This window comes from Ambystoma mexicanum, chromosome 2p (assembly GCF_040938575.1).
Source record: "Ambystoma mexicanum isolate Mex_15411 chromosome 2p, UKY_AmexF1_1, whole genome shotgun sequence".
Taxonomy (NCBI): Eukaryota; Metazoa; Chordata; class Amphibia; order Caudata; family Ambystomatidae; genus Ambystoma; species Ambystoma mexicanum.
In genome coordinates, this window is record NC_090923.1 from 86,203,806 (window position 1) to 86,225,593 (window position 21,788).

Consider the following 21,788-nt stretch of genomic DNA (forward strand, 5'->3'; position numbering starts at 1 on the left):
TAGGGTTGTTCGTCGGGGTCTGTCAGGTTGTTCGGATTTTGGTTTTGGGGGTGTTCAGTTTGTTCAACATAGCCGTTTGAATTCCATCCCACCAGGTCTTGTCTTTAATAAGATTCTGTTTTATCGGCCAAACTCACACTGTCACCCAACAGCACCATCAACATTCACCTACTATACCACCCCCACAGGCAACACCCCAGACTCCCAGGACAACATCATTCACATCCTCAGCAATAATATCAAAAGCTCCACCAAAACCCTTCTACTAGGAGACCTCAATCTCGGATTCAACGATACTAAGGACACATCTGTAGCCACTCTCACCAAGGAACTCAATGACCTGGGCTTCACCCAAAAAGTAGAAAGTCCTACTCTCATCAAAGGCCGCATTCTTGATTGGATTGCAGACCATAACTGCCTCTCCACTATTGCCTCTAACTCCTCACTGCCCTGCACTGACCACAACTGCATCAAGTTCTCTATTCCTATCACCAAAAACCACAAAACTCTGACCCATGCTAGCGCTGCACAAGTCAGAAGCTCTAAAAAACCCATAGAGGATAACCTGCGCCCATACCTCAATATCCCCGAGTTAGCTCTCTGTTCGCTAATGACCCCAATATCCTAGCAGACATCTACAAGGATGTCATCACCAAAGCTATCAATGAAATAGCACCGCTCAAATGGAAAAAAGAGAAGAAATCCCTACACACCAACTCATGGTTTACTGAAGAACTGCACTCAATGCGATCCCACAAAAGAGCAGCACTAAAAAACTGGCAATCTAACCTCTGCACCAGTACCAAAAACAAATTCAATGTAATCTCCCACCAATACAAGATAGCTATCACCGATGCCAAAGCCAACGCTTTCAACACACGAATCTCCAATGCCAAATCATACTCCAAAGAGATCTTCGCCATTTTTAATGAGCTCATCTCCACCCTAATACACCGGACGAAATAATCAAAGATGAAGCTTGGTGTACCAGCATTCAAGCTGCCATGCTACACAAAATTGACCTTCTCCAAAAGAAAATCAAAGACCACTGTAAAGCACTTCCTCAACGGACAGGAACTAAACCTACCAACACCCCACCCACCTCATCCAAGTACACCATACCTGACTTCTCATTCAGAGATGTCACTGAATCAGAAGTTATTAACCTACTAAAAAATCTCAAACCCTCCCCCTGTAAAGGCGATATTTGCCCACCAAACTCGTCAAAGACTGCGCAGACTGCTTTGCGCCGCTCTTCACGGCTTTCATCAACGCGTCCTTTAAAACAGGCATCATCCCAGCTAACCTCAGAGGCCTGGGTCCGGACTCTCCTTAAAAAAAAAAAAAAAAAAACCTACTCTCGACCCCTTACAACCAAACTACAGACCAATAACCACGGTGCTATTGCTGCTGAAATTACTGGACAAAGCCACACACTGCCAAATCCAACACTTTCTGGAAACCCACTCCATCCTCGTGGCTAGGCAATCAGGTTTCCGGAAAGGACATGGCACAGAAACAGCCCTGGTAGATCCGAAGAGTCAGATCACCCAAATCATGGACAAAGGCAAGCCTGCTCTTCTGCTCCTTTTAGATCTCTCAGCCGCTTTAGATCTGGTTGATCACAAGACTCTCACTTCACACCTCACACACTCAGCCAACTTCTCCAAAAAAGCAGCCCTCTGGATCACTTCCTTCCTAGAGGGAAGAGTCATGAAAGTCTTCTCGGACATTGCCAACGCCACTCCCACAACAATCCACTGCGGGGTCCCTCAAGGATCTTGCACTGCACCCACACTCTATAACTTGTTCACCAAGCCCCTCTTTGACAAACTTGACTCATATGGCATCACATACACGAACTACGCGGACGACACACAAGTACTGCTACCCCTTTCAGGATCATACAACGAAGACGCCAAGGCACTCCACACAATCTACTCAGTCATCAAGGTATGGATGGCAGTTAATGGCCTCTGCCTCAATGGTGACAAGACTGAAATCATATTAGGTCAACAGAACACCCAAGACAAACGTGTACGCTAACTTCTCCATTGACAACTCCATCATCCCTGTATCCACAGCCGTAAAGACACTGGGAGTATACCTTGACTCTTCACGATCTATGACTAGACAAGTCGGCACAATCACCTCCGCATCCGCACACACCACCAAACTCGTAAACGGCATCAAGCCCTACCTCTATAAACCCAACTGCCTCTCTATAGCGATGGCAACCATTGGAGCCAAACTGGACTACTGAAATGCACTACTAGCAGGCACATCAGCCAAAAACATAAACAGACTACAGGTCACGCAGAACAATGCTCTCCGGGCCGCTCTTAGTATCCCAAGAAGAGAGCAGATCACCCGGGCCAGGCACTCAGCCCAATGGCTCCCGGTCAAAGAACGGATCACTCTCAAAATCCTCACCCTCACTCACAAATGCCTCTCTCTCCGCCCCGTCCTATCTATCAGAAACCACCCTCAAACCTTCCTCCTCCCACTCCCACCAGGACGCAATACTCCAACCGTATCTGCATCCCACGCATCAAAAAAGCCAAAGCCGGAGGTCTAAGTTTCCCCTACATTGCAGCCAAAACCTGGAACGCTCTCCCTGCAGACATTAGAGCAGAAAACTCACTCCTTATTTTTCGCAGGAAACTGAAAACCTCATTCTTTGCAAAATAATTAGGAAACTCAGGAATCCATGTAAATATACTGCATTGCTAATGTATACATGTCTACTGTAAATTCTGTATTGTATGTAATTACTGTATCCTGTGTAACGAAGATATTGTCTGTAACAAGCGCCATGATGCCCCCGGGCTGACTTGCGCTCTACAAATCTGAATAAATGAGGTGTGGGAGTTTTCTAGGTCTCTGAAAATTGAGAAAATCTCTTTGGTGTTGGATTGTGCTTCAGTGATCCTTGTTTCAAATGAGGTGGCTTTAGCTCGAATGATGCTTCCGTGTGGGTAGTTTAACATGGGGATAGTAGGGCTGCTCGTTTCTTAGTCCAGAGTAACAGGAGGCCAGCAGTGAACCAGGCATTAGTGTGGCTAGTGGGTTTGGCTTTTTGAGGTTTGAGTGGGGCGATTGCTTCCACGGCTGATTTGATAGCCTTATCATAGTTAGGGCGAAGGTTTCTGGGTCAGGTGAGAAAGGGGGGTCTGAAGGCTGGACCTTGTAGGTAAGGCAGTATACTTTCTCTTAGTGAGCTGCCTGGAGTGTCTAGAAAGTGTTTTGGGCATGGGTGGTGGTGCAAGGTGCTTGTTCCTGGCAGTGGGAATGTTGAAGTGGATGGCATGGTGGTCAGACCATGGAATAGGGGCATTGCTGGTGATGGTGAGGGAGCAATTGTGTTGTCTCCCAGAGGAACAAGTGCCTCCCTTCCACTTAAATGTTTGTCTCAAACAAATACTGTCTGTGCATGCATTAGGCTTTCCTCACAGCATCATTTTGTGTGTGTGACACTCTGCTGTCCTTTTTTGTGCTTTTCTCCCTCTAGGTGTGGCGTTCCTGGTTGTGCTCTGCACACTGCTTCTGCTGTGCTCTCTAGGCCTTTGTTACCTGCTCTAGGTTCCTACCCCATTTCTGTATACTGGTGACTACTATTGGTGTCGACTATGCTTTTCTCCCTACTCTAGGTTCCTGCTCTGCAGTACGACTACTGTGGGATACTGTTGGTGTGCACTAGGCACTGTACGTGATGGTGCTGTCTTCTGTTGCATTCTTCTATCACCTTTCCTATCCCTCTCACAAAGTCTGGAAGCAAGAAGTTAGAGGATATCCTGGTCTCCAATCCAGGCCTTCCCATCGCCGATGCCTACATCAGTGCCTCCTCCAGACACACTCGACGACATCCATCATTCCCTTTCCTGACATATGGACCCTACATATGGTCACAGTTCTCTCCCCTTCTTCCTCCTCACCCATCAATGGTGGCAGAAGATGGAGGTCCTCTGGGCCTCCTTCCTGTCCTCCAAAGCCATCATTGTCCGTCCAAATGGCACCGTCATGGCCAGGGCACTCGACCCAACATCCTCCTCTTTGATGGGCGACTCACGCGTCTCAACTTCCTCCCTTCTCCTGCTACTCAATCTACCACACTATAGATCCTGTGCCACCTACCTCCTCTACCTCTCTAGCTTCCCAGCCACTCCCTTCTGCTGCCTCCTCGATCCGCCACCCCCTCTTCCTTCACCCTTGGCCCATCGCCCTCTCTTTCCACCTCTGCCCCCTCTTGAGCCCCCCTGCCACTTCCACTGGTTGTACCTCTCTCCTGTACCCCTCCCCCGGAAGTCTTTCAAAAGTGGCAACCTGCTCCACATAGCTACTCTAAACTCTCACTCTGCTGTCGCACTCCTGACATCTGCCACCTGCTCGATGACCTGGATGCCCTTGACCTAGATGTCCTCATGGTTCACGGTCAGCTCTGTCATGAGTTTTGAGACTCGTACCTGAGGGCTACAAGATACTCAGAGCCCAGGACCAATCGGCCCGGGGCTGGAGTGGCCCTGATCTGTCCTGAATGGGGCCCTGCCTCTATCATTCCCACAGACCTATTCCTCATTTGAATGCCTGGTTTGCAGGCTCTCCATGTTACCCGTCCTCTGACTTTAGCCACCTGGCCAGGTCACCCTCTATTTATCTGAATGGGCTGATCACGCATCCACTCTCCTGGTCTCTACCGCTCAGATTCTCTTCCTTCGGGATTTCAACATCCACTTGGACTCCTCTGACCCCACCTGTTTTTTTTTTTCTAGGACATATGTAACTCTTTCCTGCTCTATTTTTCCCTCTGGTCCGACACTCAGCCGTACACACCCTGGATGTTCTCATCTCTACAGACATCCCCCGCCCCTTCTCTAACCCTCACTACTCGATTCTCTTGGACTGACCACTTTCTGCTTTCCTCTCCCCTGAAACTGCTGGTCCCCCTGGCAAAAACTACCTCAGCACCTTCCGTCGCAGTCATTCAACCTATGAAGCGAAAGTCAGTGACCGCTTTTGCCTCCACTTTCTCTCTTCCTACCCCTGTGGCTGACTCTCATTCTGACCCAGCCCCTTTCAACCTTCATCTCTTTATCTCCAGCCCTCTTGATATCCTTGCCCCCATCATGAGGATACACCTGAAGCCTGCCTCCAAGTGCAACTCTTGGTATGACTCTGAAGTGCAGAGCGGCTGAGTGGAGGGCTTCCAAAACATCCTCTGCCAGGCCAGTTTATCAGGACTGCGGACGCGGTCGTCTCCTCCAAAGATGAGGAGGGCCGCTATTTGATGAGCACAAGGACTCGAGCAACTACGATCACGCCACAGCAAGAAGACTCCTGCACGTCGGCAATGCTTGCCACGCTTTAAACGCCCGGTAAGCAGAAAGGGATGGTGAAAATTCAACCTACATCGAGATCATTGTCGCCTAAACCTGCCTTATTAGAACATTTGCAGGTTAGCCCCCCTAACTTGCTAAATTCAAGCATTAGTGTGGTTACGCCACACCTAGAAAACATCAGTGACCCTGACCAGAGACTTGCAACAAGAAATAACATGTCTCACCTAAGTGACGGAGATGCCGCCTTAACGGTCCGCTCACCTGCCTGATTACAGCCTCGGTTTGCGCCTCGGCCCCTGCCAGCTTATGCTAGGCTCCGGTGGCCCCCCGGGGACACTGTTTGAGCGGGTGGCTATTTCGGGGCGTAGCGCCGAGCAAGAGTTCTGTCAGACCAGGAACATCAACCTCAAATTTTTTCAAACTGTGCCCCAATGCAAGAAACGAAAAAAGAAATGACCATTTGGAACTTTCAGGCATGAAAATCCTGGAGGCAGTCAAAGAATGTTTTCCGCTCTCCAAACAACGTAGGATGGAGAACGCCTCAATAAAAATGTCTAATGACGCGCTGCCTCAGCATAGTAATGTATAGTTTCACTCAGCCTTTTTCAAGAGCAGCCAGAACAAGAAGTTTTTAAATCTGGCAGCACCCTTAGAAAAGGACTTGTTGTCAGTAGCCCAGTAAAAGGCAAAACAGTCCATCAACCTGCCAACCAGCCTTGAATTCTCCAATTCCATCAGCAAACCTGGACTCCTCTATTATGCTGGAAGGGTGCTGCCCAAATTCGACTGCTCAGAACTCCTCTTCAAGAGAAAGCGAGACCACAACTGAAAAAGACCAAAAAACTGGCAGTCAAGGGAGACCAGCCCTACCAGTTATTCACCAAATGAGTGACCAAGACCATAACACAAGTACTGGAAAAATGGGACTTAAAGCGACCAAACAACAAAAAGACAGAACTCTGGTCTGGGACCTGAACAATCAGCTAGCAAGCCAAATTGAAGACCAGTTTTTACCTCCTTCACAATCTGGTGCAACCAGAAGGTACTTGCTTGACACATACAGATCTAACAAACCTCATTGATTGCAATTTACGGCCCGCCAATTAGAATCACCTACCAAAAGACCTTCCACAAACTTAGTCGCTGAACCAAACAGACTTCTACCAAGAAACCGGATATTCTTTCCATAATGTCAGCTGTGACGATTGCTCTAGCTCCGTTCACCAAGCTCTATGGAGCTGTAGCCGACACTTTAAAAGATCATACAACCCTACAAGTGATGATACACACCACGTTAATGTTTCTTGAAGCCTACGTCATGGCTCTTGAAGCGAAAACCAAATCTCTGCCAGTCCTACAAGATCAACTTCCGATGATGACGAAAGTGGCTAAAAAATGTATAGAAACAGGAACACAAACAATATGGATAGACCTGACAAACAACCCAGAAACTTCGATTTCCAGCTCCTACCTTGTTGGCAACCTCACCCTTGAGAGTCCCTAGACTGCAAGAAACAAATCACCTGAACAGTTGAAGCGGTAGGAAAAAAGGCTGAAACTTGGACTCTGGCAACGAAAAAAACAAGTCCATCACTACTGGGGGTAAACGCGAACCTGAAAATCTTCAGTTAAAGCGCTGGGAAAGCCAAATAGTCTTTAAGGACGGAACCTATTTTTCAGATCAACAGCTCCTCAAGGAGAGCCCAGGACCAAATGGTTACTAACATTGCTAATATAGACTCCATTTTCTCTAAGAAGCACATTCTAGCCAGCGTCTCTGCTGCCAATGACAGCATGGCCAGACTTTTTAATCTGCAAGGAGCTGACCAATCTGCAGTCTCTACCTCTCCTGCACCCTCCCAGGCCCTCTGTACGGCCCTGACTTCTCATTTCACCACTAAAACCCTGGACATCCTGTGCTCCCTTTCCTCTTCTCATCGTTCTCCCTCTACCTCGCTCAGGCCCCCTTCCACCTCCTCTCCTCTCTCTCTCCTATAACACTGATGTTTCTAGACCATGCCGATCTATGAAAGTTTCATTCATCCAAACAGGTGCTCCGCTGCTCCTCCAGAACCATTAAGGACAACATTGTTTCCATTTCTCCAGCTTTGGCAGATTTCTGTAATCATTCCTTTGCTACCGGAACTTCTCCTCTCTTATCAAGCACTCCCTTGTGCACGCTCTTAAAAAAGCTGTCGATTCCTCAGTGTGATGCAAAGATCTTGAGTTTGCAAGAGCAATTCCCCTAAGATTGGCTTGAGCAGCTGGTGTTGAGTGCATGCACTGATTCGAAGAAGACTGCTTGGCTGCAGGTGAATACAATTTGGCCTTCTACAAAACCTAGCGATTTGCTTCTTTTTAATTTAGCTGTTCCTATTGTTGTAGATCGATATTCAGAGGTTCTGGCCACACTTCTATATGACCTATATCTTCAACTTGGTGAAAGGCGAATCTAGGGAATAAAGCATTAAACGTCATTTTTGGAAGTTGAATTTTCCACAATGCTGAATTTAACTTGTTATAAAACCTTGTTTTGTCTTTCAATTTTTCTTTTCTTCCTTATTTTTAGGATTCTTCTCAGGGAAATTCCATTTTCCAGATTAATATGATCAAATACATCAAGGATAAATACCCAGAATTGCAAGTCATTGGAGGCAATGGTAAAGAATATTAAAATTGTATACTTTTTTTTCTCTTAACTATTGTACCATGTAGAATATGCAGCAGCTGTGTAACAAAACACTTTTTTACTGCAGATTCTGGGTAGTCAGTGTGGTTACTGATGCATAAAATTATAGTATTTAAACGTCCCTTTTCCTTTCCTCCTTAATCATGGGACCAAAGCCTTTTTGATCAACAACTATTTTTGCAGTTCAATATTGGTTTGTGTGCCCAGAATACTGCCCCTTTGCCCTGCTGTATGGCTTCATCTGCCAGTGTTTTCAAAAGGGTGCGGTGGAACTAGATCCCTTTCAGCGCGCAGGACATTTACTCCTGTGTTGCTCCACGCACTTTCTTGTTTAAAAATGTTTTCCTTCGGCCTCATGCAAGTTGTCACTGCTGGCTTCTGCTGCAGCAAGATGTTTTTCCTCCTGTAACCTGCGCAACACACATTTTTCTTCAGCGGATCTGCGCCCAATGTGTTTGGGATGTTTAGGTCCAGATGTTTAAGTGCAGACCATGCATGCAATCTTTGTGCTCTTTGTAGCGGTCTTCCGTCAGATCCCCGAAGGGACTATTGGGAGGCCCTATTTTTCAAGGCTCCCCCTTAAACTCTCAAGCAGCTCATGACGAGCAGCTATAAAAGAAAATACAAGTTAAGCCTAGGGACGTTTATTTACATACAGGAACAAAAATGCTCTTTTGATCGAAAAAGAACATACAATAGATATGAAATCAGGGTGAGCTTCTCACAATTGGGTGAGTTTGAGGGACATTTTGACTAGGTTGTGGAGGGGAGTAAATGGAACAGTCACCAGGAACAATGCAGAAGTGAAGATGCATAGATTAAGGACAATCCAACATTTGACATTTTTAAGTGTAAGTAGGCGGTACGGCCAGCTGTGCTCAGGATGCGACCATGCTCGGTGAAGTGCAAGAGTGGAGGCGGTGGAAGTGAGGGACAGGCCTGTTAGAGGCAAGGAAAAATGGTTAGCTGTCAGGCAGATGAGATAGGTTAAGAGGGTAACTCACAGGTGAGGAGGTAGGCTTTTAGTTTGGTGTTGAACACTTACATTTATTTATATCGCGCTCAATAGACCCGCAGGCATGATGGCACATAAAAGATATTAAAGAAAAAAACACAAAATAATATAACATAAAACCAGATGGACACAAGGGTTAGAATTCTAAGACTGGGAAAAATGGGCAGGATCTGATTAAACAGATCAGTTCAAGACAAAGTTCATCTCAGAGTGTAATGATGCTAAATCCGGTTAGTTAATATATGCAAGAACTGGGGGAGACTGCTAGATCCGCACCCCACCACAATGCAATCAGTTTTGTCAAGGCTGCACCAGTTCTCAATTTGAGTTCTTCGGAAGACCCTAAAATCCTGTCGTCCAATACAGTTAGGGGCCACCTTTAAATTTAGCCAAGCAAGAATTTTGTTTTTTAGGGACTCCTTAGATTCATAGTGGTCCGGTTTCTCCACGTTTGTAATAATAGTCTTTTATCCAGAACGAAACTCCTGAGGTTAGGGTTTATAATTTTGGCATTGTTGATTTAAGTAGGTCCTTCTGATTGTCAGATGGTATAGCGGATTTGGCGGAAGATACGGACCCAACCAATGTAGTTTCAACTTCAGGATGTTGGGGAGAATTCTCTTTATGGCTAATTTCCCAAACCTAGTGAGTCCCCCAGCAGCTTAGCTGGATTTTTGGGGTTTGTTTTTTTCTCCTGCTAAGAGTGAGACTCTTTTACGCCCACTCTTAGGCATGATTTGAGATACGTCTTCGACTTATGTGCTTATGGGCTTTGGGGTTTCTTTTTACTCCATAGGGTATCATCTGTTTTCCTGTATGTGTGGTACACAGCACCCTCAGTGCAGTACCACAGGGGTGTCACAGTGACCCCCAAACATAGACTCCATACCCTCGGACTGACTACTGTCTCCCAGGGCATGTAAAGTCACCAGTGGCTTTACTAGTCCAAAATTGTCACAGAACCAGTACAAACCATCATATTGTGGAAGTACTGGTAAGGGGTAATTCGATTGCCCCTGGGTCTGTTTTCGAGGGTGCACTGTCCCGTCCCCCTTCGTCGAGTTTCTGGCTGGTGGCAGTGGTTACCACGCGAAATATTACACCGGAATATTCTCTATGGGATTTTCCCATTCATTTTAAACGCACCACTTTTTGGTGCAATGTTAAAGATACCGCTATTATTTAATATTAAATCAACGGTTGGGTCTTTTTGCCAGAACTCTGTTCTAAAATGGCGTTTGTGTCCGCCTCTGTAACTCTGACCAAGGTCGAGCCCTTTGTTCCACTATTTTGCCGGGCTTCCCCACAGAAGCCCTCCAAGTGGTGCCACTCTGTCTGGGTTCCATAGGAGGGGTGGAGGGGGGAATAGGCACCCTGGACTGCATTGCCTTAGCAACCGAAGTCGCACTCCACTCGGATTGGCCCAGTGGTGAGCCGCCCGGCTCACCACTTAGCATGTGTGATTGACAGCTAGGCTGATGAATGGGGGTTTTTCCTACATAAAAGCAGGGCTTTTGGGACTGGAACTTCAGAAGTCGCCACAGGACATAAGAATCCGAAGAGGGACAAAGGTGAGCCATCTGCAACGACGACACCACCGGTGAAGCCCTGCTGCAGCTACCTCACCACTTTCCTGACAAGAGATCTTCTGCTGGACGAGTCTTCTTCCTCTGAGCTGGTGGGACCAACCAGTTCCCTTTTCGCCTTCCAAAGACGGCCCTTGGTCGAATCGCCCATGCCAAGCACCCCGGCAGCCGGATAGCCAAGCTCACCACTTTTGACCGCGAACAAAAGGACTGCACCTTTTAATCGGGAACTCTGCGGCTGGTGGTATCCCTGTGCAGTGCAACGACTCCAAGTTTCCTCCTCGACGAGATCCTCTCGTCCCCTGGTCGGAACGACGAACTGCAGCCACTGCCAGGAACAACTGCCCCCGCTGGAGCTTCCTTCCTCTTTAAGGTACTGTGTCCTGCCTGGCCTCCCCTTTCTTCAGATTGCTAAAGGTGACCCTTAAATCCTTGGCTTCTATACTGGGTTGGCTCCAGACCTCTATACCTTTTTGAAGCACCCCAACCTCTCTTTGAACACTCTGCAAAGACTTTCAGTGCACTTTAAACCGTGTGATCCTGGGCACATTTCGCTTTGCTCCATTTAAAGTGGGCCTGGCCTATGAACTTTACAGTATAACCTGCCTTTTCTCCCCTTGCTCTGAACTCTTAAGTGTTGGGAACTGTTTTATTTTATGACCTGGCTTTTCTTTCCCTTTTTAACCTAAACTATTGGAGTGCCATCTAGGTTAAGCGCTCACTCCTGTCGTAACAAATAGTTGTGCTTTAACCCTGACCTGTCTGATAGTTATCAAGGGTGGTGTATATACTTACCTGCCTACGTTTTAGATTACTTTTCATTGAGTGCTAGTGTATTACCTAAAGTGTGTTTTAAATAAATAACTATATACTTTTTATACGAAGCTCTGGTCAGAGTTTGTTTGCTCTACTGTGTTTTGGCCCTATTGTGTATACTCTGCCTACTGCCCTACTCTTCTTGAGAAGTCTGACTGCTCAGCCACAGCTACCAGGTCAACCTGGGTGGTGCAGACTGCTACCAATTGGGTTTACTGCTGCTCCTGTAGTCTTAATCTTTTTGCAGTGTTCCCCCAAGGGAACTGCACAGGATTCTGCCTAACACAGGACAAACAGAAGCCACTAATTTGTCTTGTACTGCTGCAGTTGGATTATTCAGTACCGAAGAGGATGTTTGACAGGCTTTGTGAGGCCCATACTGGCCGGGCGCTGTTTGAGAGGACTTTTCACTTCCATGCTGGCCGAGTGAAATTTGAGAGGACTTTTCACTTCTTTCCACTTCTGAGATGAGTACGTTTTGTGATATAGAATGGGGACACTTGAGGAATTCATGACCCACCGATAACACCCAGCGTTGCTAATCCTCAAAGTTTCAGCAAGACTCCAAGTCTAGCATTAACTTCCCCTTATATGGCTCCCAATTCTGATTGATCTTCGGGGTAACAAATTCCTTGTCATACTTCTCAACAGATGTCCCTTTTTCTCTCCGTGTACTTGCAAAAACTTTGCAGAAGAGGGCTGTTCATATATAGGAGAGGTGACATCGGAGCATAGCACCTCAACTCCATTCTTGATTTCAACGTTGAGCTTTACATTGTTACAGATAAGTTTAGATAGAAGGTGCTGCTCCTTCTACAGCATCTGCCTCCTCTTAGCTCTAAGCGCTAAAACCTCAGAGGCGACTGCTTCTCGCCTGATATTCCTGCGATGTGCAAGGTATACAAGGTACAGGGTTTAATGGGAACATCTCCATTCTCCCCATGATCGACTGGTCATGGTATGGCGGTGGAGTGGATGTTGGGTCTGCTTCCAAAGAGTGGACTGTATCCCTGTCCATACAGAGCTTGTGTTTTAGCCTTGTGTTGGGCATAGCTATATAATGAGGTGCAAAGCAGTTGAAGAGCCGAATCGTAAAATAATGAAAAAGTTGCAAAGGTAAGGAGAAAGGGACACATTACCCACCTATTGGGAACAGGACCGACATGACTCCAAACCTGAGCGTGATACCGGCTATCAGGGGCTCCCACGGAGTACAACCTTCGACCGGCCGCCTGCAGATGACTGGAGTAGAACCTCTTGTTTGTGAGAAGAGGGCTCTATGCAAGTGGACCAAAAAGAGCAGAAGCAAGAGGAAGCACAGAGATCTAAGGAGGCGGAGCCGAGATTAAAAGGAGGCTTTTGTAGAGCTGGATAGAGGATAAAGTGGTGCTTTACCGTGAATCGATTTGGAAACCGGGAGAAGAAATGTAAATCTGGTCCTGTTTGCATTGTCAACCATCCAGCTTGGTGACAGTACGAGGAAGTAGGTGTGAAGTGTGAGTTCAGATTCCTGATAGCGAAGTTAATGATGCTGGCACACTAGTCCAGTTTAGAGAAGACCAGGGTGGTTAAGAGATGCTTGGTGGTGTTGAAAGGAATGCAGTTCCTAATTTTCCTAATATTTAGGCGGTTGCAGCTAGCTGCTGGTTCCTGTTTTGGAGATTAAATTGGAGAAGGTGTGGGAAGGGTCATAGATGTTGCTGAGGTATGCTCAGGCTCGCTCTCACTCTCATTGTGAGCCTGCCAGTAACATTCACTGGCTGGTATCTTTCTTGAATGTTAGCATGTGCCACACTTAGACAGAATTCTTAACTTTAGCCTGCGTCGCATCTAGATATGATTGTGAATGTTAGCATGTGCCACATTTAGATAGAATTGTGATCACTAGCCTGCCTCACATCTAGATAGGATATTGAAGATTAGCTAGTGCCACACTCGGATGGAATCGTGAATGATGACAAGCATCACACCTAGACATAATTGCAAGGACAGCAATCCCAATTAACCGATATAACAATTTCACCCATCTGCATTCCCCTCTCAAACTCTAACCAAACACAACCACAAGCCTACAACACCACAATCCGCACAAACTTCACTACACTGCAACAACAAAACAAACCACACATAGACTCGCACAACAGCACAGGACTACCGACCATAAAACACCCCAAACGTGGCCAACGGACCCACCGGGCTGAGGGTGCCAACAGCACATCACTGCTCTCTTGCACTTTTCCAGCTTATTCCCACTAACTCAACCCCCACCCCTCTTATCTCTTTCAGAGCCGCCAGGGGACCACTCTGGTGGTGATAGTGCACGGTACAAATCTCCTTTAACATTGATATGGCTTTTGTGACTCCTATTTTCTCTTTTCCCCAATTCTTTTGTCATGGCTCATGTCTGTCCCATTCCTTGGTTTATTCCAGGAATAACTTACTACTTGTAGGTGTACTTGCATCAGGACTTTTGTCCTGACCACCACTGGGACGTGTGCAGGGTCTACGACTCTCTAGTAGTTAAAGAAGCTCTTCCTATGATAAGAGATGTTATGATCACTTCATCCTGGGCATCTACAAATGCCCAAGGAAAAAAGTTAAGGGGCCCTCTGTATCAGGGCATCTTCTGGAATCCTTCAGCGTCTATGACTCGTTGCCACTTTACGAGGGGGTTTGGGCGTTCAACCCAGAGGCTTGTATGCTTTCTACCAGCACATGCATCAAAGATCCGATTGGCTCGCCTACTAGTGGGAGCAAGGACGCATCAGGGTATCACCGGTGGTGTCACTGAGTGTCCATCTGGGCCTCCGGGCACTTGCTCACATTCCAAAGGCTTTAGACCGCCTGCAGCTTGCTCCACGTGGCCCAAGCCTATGTCACAGGACCTAGGAAAGAACAAGACCTCTTCAGTCCATAATTGTTTTGAAGCCCTTACAACAGTGGCAGCTCAATCTGAGGCATGGGCGGCTGCTGCCAGTGACCACTGACTGGGCTGGATCCTCGCCTCAGGACTGATGGGTAGTACCTTTAGGAGACAGGTTGTGTCTGTGGCCTCGCTAAATAGGAGTTTGGGCTTGTTTAACGTCTTCTTATAGTTCCAAGTTGTCTTCTGTGCCACGTGTTGGTCATCTTTGAGCACAGCTTCATGGTCCATGTCCAGGAGGATCCCTAAGATTCTTGGACGGTACACCATTGACTCCCACCTGTTCGTAGACGCTCCTCCTCCACTTCGATGACTGCCTCTATCTTATTCTTACTGCTTTCAGGACTGCATGGTAGGATCGTTTTTTTCTTTTTATTTAAACGTTCAAGTGCATTATACAGTTAACGTCTACAATGTCCTATTTAAAGGGCTTTATCAAGGAGATGTTGGAACAGGCTATGCTGCGTCCTCACCCTCTTTCTCCACCACAGCCAGTTTCGGCACAGACTGCCACATTGCCCTTAGCACTTGGACCTCTAATAACATTCAAATGCCTGTGGACCCAGCTCAGAGTACCCACAGATTCATTTGCTCTGTTACCATTTAACTAATTGTTATGGTAATGTGGTGGGGTTGTGCTTATATTGGAGTCCAGTATATTGCATTTATAAACTATAAATCAATGTGAAATAAATGGAAAATAGGTATTGAAGAAAAATGAATACATACTGAACTCAAACTGCCTATTGAAATGTGTAAGCATGTGGCTGCTAAAGCTAAGAAACATAATTATGAATTTGGGATTATATTGGGAATTCTTTTTGTTTACCTTAGTTTTAGCCCCCAGTTCCTGACAGTTGGGTGTGGTCTCCCTTTCGTATAGCAGTTCTGTTAGTTTTTACGGTACTAGGGACCAATGTTCCTCCTAATTCTTTCTCTGTGCGGAACTGGCCTGCTGTTGTGCGCACATTATTTTCCATGTGCGCAACTGACTAACGAGGTAAGCTACTTTGTGAGCATGCGTATTCAGAGAACTACCGTTGCAGAAGAGAATTTGGAAAGGAATTACCTCTTCCCAGCCACTGAAATTCTTGACAAATCTTAAAACACTTTTTACAAACTCATAGGCTAAAATAGAATGTCATATCTGATTAAACAGAAAACTCATCAACCAGTCCAAGACTTCATCATCTGCCACAGGACCTTGCAAACGTTTTATGCCACTGGAAAATTACTCACGTGTAATACAAAACACAAATATCTCTAGTCCTAAACTGATGTAACTGCCAAAAAATTCAGACAGACTACAACATGTACTGATGAATTAATGGCAATGTGTCAAAAAACATGCTGATAGGAGATCAAGTGCCACTTTAAGTAATTCAACGTCCAGGAGAACATGCCTCTAATAATTTGTGTAAGGTTGATAATTGCATCAGATTAACTGCATCTCAGAATATGATTGATCAAATATTCATGTGCCTCTGCTTACTATCCACATTATGTTGTCCTTTGGGTAGTGATGACACCAGCCTTACAGCTAAGAAACATAAACATCATCCATTTGTACTCCCTAAATATGAAAATGCGCCAAACAAAAACGAGAAACAATACACATTTTGTTGCTTCAACCCACAAAGCTCCACTGATATTTTTTCAAATTAGTGACCAGTAGAGCAGTGGCATAGGGAGGAACTCTAATAATCATGCCAGAACTCAACAGGAATTTTAAGGGGAAGAACCACTTTTAATAAGCAGAAAGTATCCCTATTGGCAAAGCAAAGTACTTTTTTACACCCTGAAAAATCATTTGATTCCAATTAGGGAGCAAAATCTGATTAGAACCTTGCTTGTAACCTTGACGTAGAAAGTGAAATTACAGAGAACACAATGTAGTCTATAGTTTTGCCCACCCTTCCTCACCAGAGCGTAGACAAATTAAACAAGAGCTTTATTGAGGTTTATTATGGATCCCTATGTAAGAACAATATATATATTTCTGATGTTTGTTAATCTGCTTAGAATCACATGCTGTGCATAGGTCCGACATCCAGTGGTCACTGCGGAGTATTGCATTTTGTTTTTGGTAGTCGAAAAGGGACGTCGACAAGGCGTGTCTGAAACACTATCCCTATAGTGACGTGCGTTGTACCCACAATCCCTCACGCGTCGAGGTCCCTCAGATTGTTTTTTTCCGCCCAGCTACTGGTCGCCTTTACGCGGAGCTCCTCGAGAGACATTGCAAATTTCATCTCCTCGACCTTTGGTCGTTTTCTCATTAATATTAAACATATACTCCCTCCCTCGACGCAGTTGTGAAGCTGTTCTCCGCCGAGCAAGATCTTCGACGGAGGGTCGAGCGGAGGAGATCCTTCGGCGTTGCCGAACACGTGGCCTGGCCTCGCAGGCCATATACAGTAGGGAGAGTGGGGTCGTGGGACATCTCTGGTTCTTTTCTGAGAATGCCTTTCCCTTTCCCCTTCCTTTCCCTTGGGGTGGTTATCACGATTTATTACCTCGGCTATGGAGAGGACACCATTTAGATTTTGCCCGCTTTGCAAAGGCAAATTTACTTGGAAGGACAAGCATTCACGGTGTAACCGCTGCTTGCCCCTCGATCACAAGGAGGAAGGTTGCGCGGCTTGTCGGCTTCTTAAGCCTAAAACTCTAAAAGACCGTAGGGTTAAAAGGTGGGCGGCCTACGCGATGTCGACGGCCGAAGGTTCACCCGCCGCTGCTACCACCGACAGTGACGAGGAACGCGATAACACGACCTCCGCTACGGAAGTCGAAAACCCCTCTAAGGAGCGCTCGCGCACTTCGTCGTCTGTCCCCGGCCCCGACGGGCTCGGCTCACGCCCTGCTTATGGGGATGAACACCCCGGCGACATTGACGCACACAAAAACACACTTAAGCACACAACCCACGGCTCTTCTTCGTCTAAGACGAAGAGAGCTTCGGCGCCCAAGGAGATGCGGGTTCCACCGGCGGCCTCCTCGGACCGTTCGGGTTCGAAGCCCCTCTCGCAACCGCAGCCGCGACCAGCGACTGGGCTTTCGGCAAATAAGGGCGCCGCCCCCAAACCATCGGCCGGCGCGCATCAACAGAAGGCGCATACCGCCGTAGAGCGATCGACACCCGTAGCGTCAAAAACGCAAGCTTCCGCCGACAAACAAGTCGCCGACAAACAAGTCGCCGAGAGCTTGGCGAGGATCGCTGTAGCAGACGTCCAGAAGCGTACGCCGAAAGTCACGTCGAGCACAAGTCGAAAGACACGCCGAAAAAGCACGAAGGAAGGCAGGGACTACCCCCTTCAGTCGGGGGGTCACCCAGCACACCTAAAGGCTTTTCGGAGGGCGACGGGACACTTTCCTCGACGCTTTGGGAGAGGTCGAGCCGTTTCCAGCTAGATGACTCTATTTTTCCCCCGCCAGACCGCTCTGGGGTACCCCATGAAACCATGGAAAGACTCCACCTCTGTATGGAGAGGATGGAAAGGTACCAATTCTGGTATATGGTGCAGAAAATGCCTTTGGTTCTCAGGCTCATTATTAACCTGCGTTCTCTTTTAATTTCGCTTCGACAATAGCCAGAAAGGAAGTCCAGGGCAAGATTAGTTTCATGTCCAGTCCATTCCACATTTTCCGCCACCACTCCTCTGCGCACGCAGAACGATTTGCATCTGACCATTGGCCCAGATGTATTGATCTAGCGTCTCTTAGAGCTGAGCAGAAGAGGACTAAGTGTTTTAAGGACTCTAGCTCCTTATTACAAAAGCGACAAGTAGAGGTTAGTCCCGCATTACACGCCCAATAACTGGTTCGCTCTTTGGTTCTTAATGCATTCAACCGGAACAGTAAAAATAATCTTCTTGCATTTGCGTTTGGAAAGCGGGACAAGTATTTTTGCAAGATGTTGTACCCTCTTGCTTCCATAGGAGAGTCTGTCATCGCGTTAGCCATCAATCGCTCACATGTATTTATCCAGTCAGCACGCCATAGTCGCACTTTTGCGGCCGCAGGATTACTATGGAGAATTTGCAAGCTGATGTTGTTGATCACCAGAAGATCTTCACAGCGTTTTATCCATTGAGAAAGGATATCTGGACTTCCTGATGCCGCCTTATGAAATATCTGGAATTGAAATATTCCCGCTTCTACACACGTTTTTCGAAATAGTGCAAGTTGATTCCAGCATATTCTCGCATGCAAGGAGATTAATGCTAATTCGTACCGTATACAGGCAGTTGGGATTCCAGGTGGTAGATTTAGGGTCTTTGACCAGAACATATGTTCTAGTGAGCTCCAATGTGTTTGTTCATAAAAGTTGCGTAATGGTATCATTGAAAATTGCCCATATTTTTTGTGTATTACCAGACCTTGACAGGCCAACTGGCCACATTTCCTTTTTGAATCGGCCACCCAAGGCTCCTCACAGATACTGGAAGCCCTGAGGACCGAAGGGCTGTGGATCTTGCTGTTTGCTGTGGCGAGTGGAAGGAGAAGGAGAAGAAGGTGTTGAGGTGCGTGTGCCTATACCTTTAACAGCAGCTGGCCTGGTCACCTGACTTTGGTCACAAGGTATATAAGGCCGCCTCTTTCACCCTTGTGGCGCTAAGCCCTGAGGACCGAAGGGCTGTGGATCTTACTGTTTGCTGTGGCGAGTGGAAGGAGAAGGAGAAGAAGGTGTTGAGGTGCGTGTGCCTATACCTTTAACAGCAGCTGGCCTGGTCACCTGACTTTGGTCACAAGGTATATAAGGCCGCCTCTTTCACCCTTGCGGCGCTAAGCCCGGAGGACCGAAGGGCTGTGGATCTTACTGTTTGCTGTTTGGCGAGCGGCGTACGGCGATATCGCACAGGTTAACTGTTACCCGAGAAATGGATCCATCAAATCTATATACGTCTAAGGTGCTACGAAGGACTAGAGCACAAGTAAGACAAACAGCAATGACTACCATGACCCAAGCAAACATCATCAGAAGCAACAAAAAAGTGAGTGAATACTTTTCTTGTGGGTCGCAATCTGGTAATACTGACTTAACTGATGATAACGCTGCCACACAGTTGGAAGAGGTGTTTGAACCCGTGCAATTCACGGACGAGGTTGCACCCATTAAGCAGATCTCGCCATCGTCCCTGGCTCCTCCAGTGTTGGCTGAACTCAATTCACCCCCCCATCCGCCCCATTTTTCCATGTGCATCAGGCGGAGGAAGAGGGGTGCATAGTTATAACATCCTCGAACGAAGCGAAGGGGGCAAAGAATAACCTTGATTTGTCGAGTAATACGAGCACATCTAACCTGGATGAGCCGACTAGCAGTGGCGCCATGCCGCCAGCGATGTGCGCGTCGGCTGTTGCCGGTGCGACTGGAGGCGTCCCGGTTACAGAGGGGGCCGCAGCGGCCTGGTGGTCCAGTGCTGCGTCTGACTCTCCTGCCGCGGCGCTCGTTGATGACGCAGGTGGGCCGGCTGGGGGGGCGTGGCCTTCAGCGGCAGCCAAGGTCACGTGTGGGGAGCGTAATGTGGGCGTCCCGGAGCTGGTGTTGCGCCTGGGAGATCTGGCTGCCGCGGTGATTGACGCAGCAGCGTCTGCTCGCCCCGAGATCCATACGGGGCTGTCCAGTGGAACAGACAGTGCTAGGTCTGCCATTAATAAAGCTTTGAACGACAGCCCTTTTAAGGAGCCCAGTGGGACGACCGTTTGGCATCAGAATTTGAGCCCGCTTACACCCCACGTTAAAGAAGCTGCCCCGTTGGGCAATGACAAAAGAAACTCACTAGAGGTCGTCTCGGCCGTGTTACAGAATCTGATTAACTTAAATAAATCTAGATCGTGTAAACGGCCATCTGTATCTACCCTAACAGTCGAAATATCTCCAAAAGCCCCTCAGAAAAGAACTTGTATGAATGTCACCGAATTAAATCGTGATATATGGGGATCGAGCAACTACAAAAGAAGCAAAGCATGCACTGCTGAATCGCCTGAGAGCCTTATTCAATCTCAAGTTGGTAACGTTGTCGATTCCCAGAAAAGAATACCGATCCCACACACGAGCGGTCACTCTCATAACAGGAAAACCCAGTTCGGTGTAAGGGAAAGTTTAACTTGTGAAGAGTCGTCTGATGATTCGGAAACGTCAGATTCCTCAATGGGAGACCGTCCCTTCCCAAAGATAAGGAGGAAATGGGCCGGAGGGAGGCGTTTTGTTCCTGAGACAGAGAGGAAGATAGCAGAAGATCGAACCGCTCCTTGTGTTCATGTGCCCTCTAGCGATCTCATGATGGCGCTTACATCGGCAATGGCAATCTCGATGGCACCCTTTACTAAGTTATACGAATCCTTGAGCGACAATGTCAAGGACGTCACTACGTTACTAGCCTTGTTGAATTCAAAACTGATCCATCTTGAATCAATGCAAGAGATGGAGAGACATAAACAAGAAGATGTATCGCATCAAATTTTGGCTGGTATCACAGCAGTAAAAGAGGCAAAAAAGAATGACATGATTGACAAAAAATTATTCGCTGAGGTTGCAAAGGAAGCCTTGTCCTTGTTTCATAGATCACATGTTATCAAAAAAAGCGAAGACCGGCTGGGCGACGAAAATCCAGAAGAGCCGGGAAGTAAAGCCCTGCCCACTAATGTGAATACATTTGCAAGTTCCTCACCGTTGGCTAAGATGTCGCCTCTATGTTCAGAACCAATCCACCAATTGAAGCAAGTCCTCCAGGATGATAAGGCAGTTGATGCCGTATCAAGTGAGGTGATTAACATCTCACATGAATCACTGAAGGACAGACCAATGACTGTGAGTGAACCTCGGGATAAAAACGTTGGCCAAACACCTTCTCTTGATATTTCCTTTAACACAGCATTTCTGCAAACAAAAAATGCATTCAATCCAGCTTTAGGGGACGTGCAAATGGCCTCCGGCACTTCTATAGTACAGAAAACTACAGAGTTGGCCCCCGAGCTGCAACTCGCAAAAGTGGCAACTCCAAAGCCTGTAGGCTTGTTTTCCATCTTCGGAAGCTTAGACAACGAAGTGCATTCGCCTATACATGCTGGCAGAAAGTCTTGTAACGTACAATTGAAAAAGCAAAAAAACATGCCTGCCAGAAAAAAATCGCAACTAAAAGGAGCTCGCAAATTTCTGCGGAACTTAAACATGTTCCAAATAGTTGACAAGGCTATTACTACCAGCTTGAAATTAGCGGACACTATTAAGGAGACTCAAAATGCTCATCACGAACTGGATGACTTAAAGACCAAGGTGTCGCAGAATCCGTCGAACGTTGAGGACTCAGTCATACAAACAGAACTCTTGAACATGTCAGTTTATGATGATAACATCGATCCTGATGATGAGGTGAATAAAACTACTGATGACACATGCGCCGTTCAAGAAGTGGTTACTTCT

At 47.0% G+C, this 21,788-nt stretch overlaps 1 protein-coding gene across 4 annotated transcripts in view; it reads left to right on the forward strand.

The window, feature by feature from the left end:
* The window catches only part of IMPDH2 (inosine monophosphate dehydrogenase 2), a 603,389-nt gene that overhangs the window by 143,647 nt on the left and 437,954 nt on the right, over window positions 1-21,788 (forward strand). For all 4 annotated transcript variants that reach the window (XM_069643304.1, XM_069643305.1, XM_069643307.1 and 1 more), the window contains one exon: window positions 7,906-7,996. In XM_069643304.1, the coding sequence (XP_069499405.1) occupies window positions 7,906-7,996 (91 nt within the window). The remainder of the gene's footprint in view (window positions 1-7,905; window positions 7,997-21,788) is intronic.